This window comes from Lucilia cuprina, chromosome 5 (assembly GCF_022045245.1).
Source record: "Lucilia cuprina isolate Lc7/37 chromosome 5, ASM2204524v1, whole genome shotgun sequence".
Lineage (NCBI taxonomy): Eukaryota > Metazoa > Arthropoda > Insecta > Diptera > Calliphoridae > Lucilia > Lucilia cuprina.
The window spans coordinates 54,469,015-54,478,365 of NC_060953.1; the positions used below are offsets into that span (position 1 = coordinate 54,469,015).

General features: G+C 32.6%; 3 protein-coding genes across 3 annotated transcripts in view; 2 read left to right on the top strand and 1 right to left on the bottom strand.

Moving 5' to 3' along the window:
• Positions 1 to 1,592: 1,592 nt before the first annotated feature.
• On the top strand, positions 1,593 to 3,514 carry LOC111685597 (mitotic spindle assembly checkpoint protein MAD2A). Its single transcript, XM_046951626.1, has 4 exons — positions 1,593 to 1,822; positions 1,883 to 2,303; positions 2,625 to 2,880; positions 2,942 to 3,514. Exons 3-4 carry the CDS (start codon positions 2,661 to 2,663, stop codon positions 3,343 to 3,345), a joined length of 624 nt encoding a protein of 207 aa, XP_046807582.1. The 5' UTR covers positions 1,593 to 1,822; positions 1,883 to 2,303; positions 2,625 to 2,660; the 3' UTR covers positions 3,346 to 3,514.
• The window catches only part of LOC111685596, a 16,916-nt gene continuing 11,005 nt past the window's right edge, over positions 3,441 to 9,351 (top strand). The window contains exon 1 of the mRNA XM_023447864.2: positions 3,441 to 3,574. The gene's annotated coding sequence lies outside the window, so the exon portion shown is untranslated. The remainder of the gene's footprint in view (positions 3,575 to 9,351) is intronic.
• Positions 7,275 to 9,351, bottom strand: part of LOC111685595 — a 6,926-nt gene continuing 4,849 nt past the window's right edge. The window contains exon 2 of the mRNA XM_046951625.1: positions 7,275 to 9,186. Coding sequence (XP_046807581.1) covers positions 7,408 to 9,186 — 1,779 coding nt within the window. The 3' untranslated portion in view covers positions 7,275 to 7,407. The remainder of the gene's footprint in view (positions 9,187 to 9,351) is intronic.

Below are 9,351 nucleotides of genomic sequence, written 5' to 3' on the forward strand. Positions count from 1 at the left end.
TGTATATATTTTACACTTTCGCATAGTCGTTCTGAGCTGAGTGAGTATTTTATGGTCTCTACCAGTTAAAAACATAACCTCACTCTGAGGTAAAACGAAAGCACGTGTTTAATGAAGACAACTCCTAACTTAGAAACAGTTATACGAAGTAGTGCAATAAATAGTTCGGGGATGAGAAGTAATTCTGTCGAAAGCCCAGCCACAAGCACAAACCTGACTGTCCTTAAGAAATAAAAACGATGACGCGAGAGTTGTTCCCCAACTCAGACCTGATTTACAACTGGACAAAAGTTTTGATAATTTTTCGTTTATTTGCAATTGTTTTCAGTAATGTATTTTTTCATATTTTTTTTTGAATCGCCCTATATATCATTTATAAAAATCAGAAGTTATACCAAAATGTACATAAATGAGCTAATATTTAAATGGTTAATTCTAAAAATTCTCGTAATTGTTCGTTGTTTGATTAAATTTATAATAAGGGGGGTCCCAGGGTCGTCATAAAATAATATATCATAACATCATAAGATGAAAAAATATCACTGATGTGAGCATTCTCATTTCATTTTAAATTTGAGTTGGCTACAAAGTAGGGTTTTATAGTTGAAACGAAAAGTCGACTTTTTGCATTTTATGAAAAGTCGACATTTCGACTTTTTGCATTTTATGAAAAGTCGACATTTCGACTTTTTGCATTTTATGAAAAGTCGACTTTTTGGATTTAGTTAAAAGTCGATTTTTCGACTTTTTTCATTTAATTAAAAATCGAACTTTTCGACTTTTAATATTTTATAAATAGTCGACTTTTCGACTATATTTTATAAATAGTCATCTGTTCGACTTTTCGACTATTTCCGACTTTCCGACTTTTTTCGACTATTTTCGACTTTTTCCGACCAGAGTTAAAAATTTATAAAGTTGACAGAAGCGTAAATTTATAATGTTGCCATTTAACATTATTTTATTATTATTATTTATTATTATTAATAAAAAATTTTTATATTTTTTCTATTTGTTGCAATTTTTTTAGTTTTTTCGATTTCTTTCTATTTTCGACTTTTTCCGACTATTTTCGACTTTTTCCGACTTTTATTTACAAAGACGACTTTTCGACTTTTATTTGCAAAGTCGACTTTTCGACCCTTTTTATAGACGATAGTCGAGTTATCGACTTTTTTGGAACAAAATAGTCGACTTCGACTTTTTTCGACAAAAAGTCGATTATTCGAAAGTCGATTTATAGAACCCTACTACAAAGACCTGGTTCACACTGCGAAACTTGTCACTTTGGTGACAGAATGAATATCATCCATCTCTCTCCCGGTGCAGAGTTTCTCGTATTTGGAAAGTTCTTATTTTTCTCATTCGTATAACAAATCAATGCAATTAATACGTAGTTTCTGAAACAAAAGTTTCTATGTGTGAACATTAAAGAAACTTCCAAAGAGTATTGAAAAAGTTTCTAAACAAAAGTTTCCTACTGTGGACCAGGTCAAATATTACAAATATTTTTAGTAAAAACGGCAAAAGCAAGTGAAAAACTGATAAAAAAGTGGGTTTGTGCATAAAGGCGTATTCGACATTGCAATGGTGGATTATACAATCCGTTTTTATAAAAATTTAAAATATTTTCTTTTTTAATTTGGAAAAACGAAATTGTTAAAAAAAAACATAAACAGCTGTTAATGACTAAGCCGGAAATATTTTTTGACGCCTTTTATTTTTAATAAGTTCGGTGGCTGCCAGACAGAAAAAAAGCAAACAATATGATATAAAATAAAAGTTTATTTACGTATTAAATACCTAGACCAGTCTTAAACGGGTATTGTATACATATCTTATATGAGATTTATTTAATGAAATGCATATTTTATATTTTTAGATTTTTCCAAAAAAATTATACGAACGATGAATCAAATTTTCGATAAAAATTTGAAGCAAAATTAAATAAACCAGAAATAGACAGAGAAACGTTTCAAAAACTTTTGAAATTAGTTTTGCCCAAAATTTAAAGTCGGGAAGATCGCTATTTCAAAACAGCAAAATCGCTCCATAAATATCGGAGATATGAGCAAGAATCAGAGACAACCTCTGAAAATGTCATTTTGAGATTTTTTTATTCATGCTCAAACAGAAATTGTTTGTTTTTTAAGCTAAGACTTAACTTGGCCGAATCGAAGATTCACAACGCCAACTCTAATTTTTCCAGTACGACTGGCATCTCCACCATTATCAAAACGCTTAGGTTAAGTTAACACGATTGCATACGGTCAACATGCAAAAACAAAATACATAATCATACGGTAAATTTTGTTATTGTACTCTTGTTTATAAAAACAAAGCAGAGCGAGAGCAGCAGCACTACTGCGGCGGCTGAACAGTTTTAGGTCGGCGGCTTTTTATAGAAAATATGGGCGGCGGCTAAATTGTCGGCTCAATTAAACTTTTTCTTCAGAAATTAAAGTCGGCGGCGTGGCTTGCAAAATATTACCGGTGATCAGCCGCCGCCATCGATTTGAGCCGTCTCAGCTTGTGTCTCTGTACTGTTTATGTTTTGTTATAATAAACGCGGATTTTTTTGTTTAATAGTTTTCATTTTTAAAATTACCCTTGAACAATTTTAGAGCAAGAAATATTTTGAATACAAATTTTCTCAAATCATGTCCACCACACAAGCTACCAAAAATTGTATAACTCTAAAAGGTTCGGCACAAATTATAGCAGAATACTTAAAATACGGCATCAATTCCATACTCTTTCAAAGAGGCATCTATCCGGCAGAAACATTTGAAAGTACACAACAGTATGGTTTAACCATACTCATGTCCAAAGATCCCAAAATAGAAGAGTTTTTGAAAAAGGTGCTCGAACAAACAGAAGGTAACAAAAGGGATGGAATCCTTTTTCAAACATAAATCTTTAACATTATTAATTTTTCCAGAATGGTTGGCCAAAAATATGATCAACAAAATATCCATGGTCATAACAAATGCCCATACCAAAGAAGTTCTAGAGTGTTGGGATTTCAAAATGAATGCCGAACTGGGTGATGGCGATACCAGCGATGCCAGTAAATTGACCTCTTCCAAAGAACTAAAACGCATACAAAATGAAATACGTGATGTTATGCGCCAAATATCGGCCACTGTTACCTATTTGCCATTATTGGATTGTATTTGTACTTTTGACGTTATGATCCATACGCTACAGACCTGTGATGTACCCGAAAGTTGGGATGAAACTGGTCCTGCATTTATACAGAATGCCCAAGCCGTACAATTACGTTCCTTTTCAACTGGCTTGCATAAAGTCGATACTGTAGTTAATTATAAAATGGCTTCATAGAAATCCTAGTCGTCGTCTTTGGAGTTCGCAAACAGTTTCAATAAGCATTACCATCAATATCATCAAAATCATTTTTTGTTGCCGTGTCTTTTAAAGTATTTAATTTATTTTGTGTGTTCTATTTTATTAAAAAAAAAGCAAAAAACATTTATATTTGACTCTAAAAAAATGGATAATATTATTTCGTGAGCAAAAAGTACAATCATGAAGATAGTAGGAGGGATGTTTGGTAAGTTGTATTTTGAAATCTATCTATGTTATGGTTAAGTTTTGTTCTAGTTTTAATTTATGTACATCTACTACACTTTTTCCACATTTTTGCTTGGGTGCAGTGGCACTTTAATCCAGGCCTAGTTTTAAGTCACCCAGCAAAAAAGTGTGGAAAAAGATGTAGTATTTTCATCAGAACTAATTGGAGAGATGTTTTTCATTTTTGGCAACTCTGAACTACATCCAATCTTAGTTTTAGAAGCTGTAAAAATCCGATATTTGGATTAAAAACTAACAACGTTGTATGATCTAACAATCGTGTATACATAGCATAAGCCACATACGACAATTGGATCTCCGCTCCGAAACTAACCGATTGTCAATCGACCAAAGATCGTCAACTCTGCAACAGTTGTATCAACCGTAAGTTTTTTCCTTCACAGCCGTCATAGCTTTTAGTTGTTGTTGTTGTAACAGTTTGACTGTGGCTGATAGTTCTTTCCTGAGGAAAAAAACATTCACTTGATACAGCTGTCGCTAGGACAAGTCGGGTCATTTCGGAGCGAAGATCCAATTGTCTTATGAACGTTAGTTGTAGTTCAGTTTAGGTCTAGTTATGTTTTTAGTTCAATTTTAGTTATTTTTTCAGTTCTAGTTAACTTCCAGTTTGGGTCTATATCAATGTTTAGATTTATTTTATTTATGTTCTAGCGGGGTTTTCTGATAAAGATAATCTTCCTTTTTTGGTTAAACCTGGTTGTTGTAACAGCTCGACTGTCGCCGATAGTTCTTTCCTGGGGAAAAAACTTTCGGTTGTTACAGCTGTCGCCGGGTTGACAATCTTTGGCCGAGTATGACTCGGGTAGTTCCGGAGCGAAGATCCAATTGTCGTGAGAACGAACCTGGTAATCATGATTACTGCAGTAAAGTTACTTTTAATCTTAGTTTAACTGAGTGTAATTGGCCAATTAAACTCAAATTATAATTGAGAAAACACAATTAACAAAAACAATAAAACAATGACTTCGGAAGAACAAAAACTTAATATTTTAAGTAAATTGCAATTTTCTGATTTGTTTTGTTTTATTTATTATTGTTTTAAATTTTTATTTAACACTTTTCCAAACATTTTTCATTTTACAAAATTATTGTTTGCAAAAAACAGCTGTTCATTGTTTATGTTTTTGAGTGAAAAGTTTGCAATACTAACAAAGTTAAAAGCTTAAATCTAAAACTGAAAAACACAATCATCGATTAAAGTCCGCCTAAATTTGTTTCGAGTTTAATCTAACAGCAAGATAAGCCTAATTTAACTGAATAGTAAGAAACCTGCCCCAAGTAAATTGCAATTTTCTGATGTGTTTTGTTTTATTTATTATTGTTTTAAATGTTTATTTTTTTAACTTTGAAGTGTGTTGGCGGAGTATTAAACTCACAAACTGCCAGGTTATCCCACAAAAATAGAAAAGTTACATCATTGAATCATCATAAATAGACTACAGCTCTATTTTGGCATCTCTCAGAAATTCAAAAAGTAATTTGAAAACATTAAAGTCACCCGATTTCAGAAGGGAAGAAAGATCATAGTACTTGTCGAAAAAGCCATATTTGCGCCTCAAGTTGTCAAATTTAGTACATTTGAAAATAATATGATCAGAAGTCTCGTTCACATTGCACACATTACAAAGATAAGAGTCAATTACACCAATTTTGTTCAACTACATTTTACCAAAAGTATGTCCAGTCATAAGTCTATTAAGAATTTTAACAGCAGCAGGTTCAAGCCCATGATAAATGTTTATTTAACAATTTTACAAAATTTTCCATTTTACAAAAGTATTGTTTGCAAAAAACAGCTGTTCATTGTTTATATTTTTGAGTGAAAAGTTGGCAATACTGACAAAGTTAACTGAGCTTAAATCTAAAACTGAAAAACACAATCATCGGTTAAAGTCCGCCTAAATTTGTTTCGAGTTTAATCTATCAGCAAGTTAAGCCTAGTTTAACTGATGAGTAAGAAACCCGCCCTTAGTCGGACTAAACATTTTTCTGTTATATATGTATGTAAAGTACAAAAATATTTTATTTGGAACTAAAAGTATTGCACTACACATATTCTGCAAAACAATTGAAGACTGTCTACTAATAGTTTATCTCATCACTGAACTTCTATTGGTATCATTAATACACTTCATTCCATTAATATATCTGCCAAATTGCAACAACATTACTTTTATATTGTGCTAAGACTAATTTAATGCATCTTTTTGTTCTTATCATTAGGTAAATATTTCAAATTATAATCAACTTTTAAAAGTCTTAAGTCTTAAAGTTAGTCCCTTCAAATGTCCGTCTGTTTGTTTCTATTTCATTCGTTTAAATGCTATCAAAAAGCAAACAACTAAATGTTATTTCTCTTAAGTATTTTTGTTAGTGATTTTTTTGTTTATTTAAAATAAAACATAAATGTCGTTTTAATGAGTTTTTTTGTTTCTTGTTCATTCTGATTGTAGACCTGCGCACTAATTATTTCTGATACGATATGTTCTATATTTACATACATATATGTGTGTATGTAGGGAAAAACATGTGCCTTTTTTATACCCTACACCACTATAGTGTGGAGGGTATTATACGTTTGTGCTGATGTTTGTAACATACAAAAATATTGGTCCAATACCCACCTTAAAGTATACCGATCGATTCAGAATCATTTTTTGAGTCGATTAAGACATGTCCGTCCGTCCGTCTGGCTGGCTGTTCATGTAAACCTTGTGCGCAAGGTACAGGCCGCAATTTTCAAGATAATTTGATGAAATTTGGACCAAGCATGTTTTTTGGCACAGGGACGAAGCCTATTGAAAATGGTTGAAATCGGTTCATTATTTCACCTAGCCCCCATACAATCGTACCTCCCGATTTTTATGCCATAATTACGTCAAATATTCTATTATCTCTTTGAAAGTTGGCACAAATAAGTTCTATATAAGTATAAATGACACTGTAGGTTTTCGTAAGGATCGGCCCTTATTTGACCCTAGCCCCCATACAAACCCCCCTTCAAAAAATATCTTAAACGTCTAAAATTGACTTGTATCACAATGAAACTTAACAAAACTAACTGTTATTTAAAAATATATCCTTTCCAAAATTTACCGAGGATCGGCCCATATTTGACCTATATAAAGACTCATTTAGAAATTTTAGTTTTTTTTAATCAATAAATTGCTTAAATATTTTGGAATTATTGTAATATTCAACGTAAAAGTTTCTTAAAAAAATTAAAATTTAAAAATATACTCATGGTGTAGAGTCGGCCATGCCCGACTATACTTTCCTACTTGTTTTTATCAACAATATTCTGTTTAATGTCATTTCACTTTAGTTTTAGTTTAGGTTTTTTTGTGTATGTAATTCCATAGCGAGTAACTTAAAGAAATTTTTAAATTTCTGAAATACACTGTTGTCTCTTAATATTCATAATAATACGTTTTGCATTTTCATCTTTAATCTTTTATAATTAAAAGCAAGTTTTTTATAAAGTTTTAGATTTATTTTATTGAAACATTTATTGCTTTTTTCTTTTATAATACAAAATTTCTTGGAAATTCAGAAAGAAAAATATATGAAAATTTTTTGTAAAACATTGCAAATCTGTTGAGTAAAGTTTTTTTTGGATTTTAATTTTCTTAGAAAATTTTATTTCAAATTCTATTCACTTTTTATATTTACACATAAATTTATTTCAGTTTAATCACTAACTTAAATAACTATAATAACAATAAACACACTTTGGTATTTCATTTTTGGTATAAAAAGTTAAAGTAATAATAATAATATTAACCACCATTATTAATCTATATCAACATCTTCGTCTTCATTGTTCTCCTTACGATCTAATTCTCTCAAAACTTCATCGGCTCTTGTTATTAAACCGATTAAACGGAAATTTTCACGTTCTAAAGCAAAATCTTCCAAAAGTTTTAAATATTTTCTACCTTCGGCATATGAACGTATGGGTGGTAATGCTGGTTGCTGGTCCTCGTCTGATCTTAGACGTTTATGACTTGAACGATTGGAAGGTGCTTGTGTTGGCGTTGAGTTAGTAGGAGCAGGATTCATATGTGTTTTAAGTGATGATGTTGTTGGTGGTGAGTTATTTCTTTGGATAGGAGCTTTAGTTAAAGGAGGCATAGGTGGGATTTCAGCTGAAGTTCTAGTAACTGTTGTTGCAGCTTGTATTGAAGTCAAGGGTGGTGGGGAAGAATTTATTTCTATTGTTTTCTGTTCGGCATTAGGTTCTTCGGTTTTAATGCGTTTTCTTAACGAAGACAGCGTTAGATCATCTAGTGAATCATTTGTAGATTCTTCCAACATATCCTTATTGGCCAAAGGTATGGCGACAATGTGTGTGGGTGTGTTAGTTTGTATAGTTGGTGTTGTCCTTTGTTTTGTTGGTGTATCTGTAGTTTCTTCATCATCGGTTAGATATTCCTTCTTAATTTTTATAACTTCCTCTTCTCGCTTTTCTTCTACTATATTATCATCATCTTTGGGTTCTTCTTTGATTTCCTTTTTAATTTCTAGCATTGGCGACGGCACCACAACTGGTTGATCTTTGCTACAGTTATTATTGCTCTTAGGGGAGATGGAGGAACCGGCTGCTACTGCAGCTATAGTGGTAGAGGTATTTACTGCATTTGATGGCTGAGCTAAAGAAGCCAATGGTATAATAGTCATGGTCATGGGTGCTGAACCCTGTCTTTGTCCTGGCGCTACAATGGGAGTAGCTACTAAAACCTTTTGAGATAGGCCTGGCATACCATTTGCTGGTATGGGTAGTGCCACCAACTGTCTTAAGCCCTGCAATTGAGCATGAGGCATTATTTGTACTGGCTTGGAGTTGACCACCTCATTGTTCGCTTTACGTTCATTTTTATCTGTTATTTTCTTTCTTAATTTTGTTTTTACTCTCACCTCTCCTTCATCACTGTGTATACTGATGCAATCATTTTCACAATTACCATTTTCCTCCTCGTCAACATCATCAAGACATTCCACTTCATCGTCGCCATCATCATCAGCGCCGTCCTCGTGATCTGGTGAACATTCGGATAAAACATCTTTCATAACATCCTTTATTTGCACCGAATGTCCTTGTGTATAGCCGATATTTAATAATTTACTATCGCATGTAGCAATATTATAAGTAGAACGAAATTTATTACACCAATCCGGATGAGGAAAGAAATTCTGCAATCCCATGGCACTTTTAAACTGTAGGGCTATCTTTTGTATGAGGCCATCTGTTATTAAAATATCCTTGTAATACATCATACGTCGTATCCATTCGTAGACGGCCTTTCCCAACATTGACACCTTCACCACTTTCATTTCCAATGTCTTGGCATCTCGACACTTACGTGTTCTCTGTTCCCAGGCATTTAATATTGCATCTTTTTGCTGGACTATACGTTTTATTTGATCGGGACTGCAGTGAAACATTCGTCCTATACGTTTGTAAACCGGTCGTTTTTCATATTCACGTATGGCGGCAACTTTTTCATTTAGTGCCAAGACATTTTTACGTTTGATGCGGTTATCAAAGACGACCTTTTCCACTCGAGGAATCTGAAAGTAAACGAGAAATTTTAGGAAATTAATAAAAGTGTGTATTTTAACTATAATTTGAACTGAACTAGAACTGAACTAGAACTGAACAAGAACTGAACTAGAACTGAACTAGAACTGAACTAGAACTGAACTAGAACTGAACTAGAACTGAACTAGAACTGA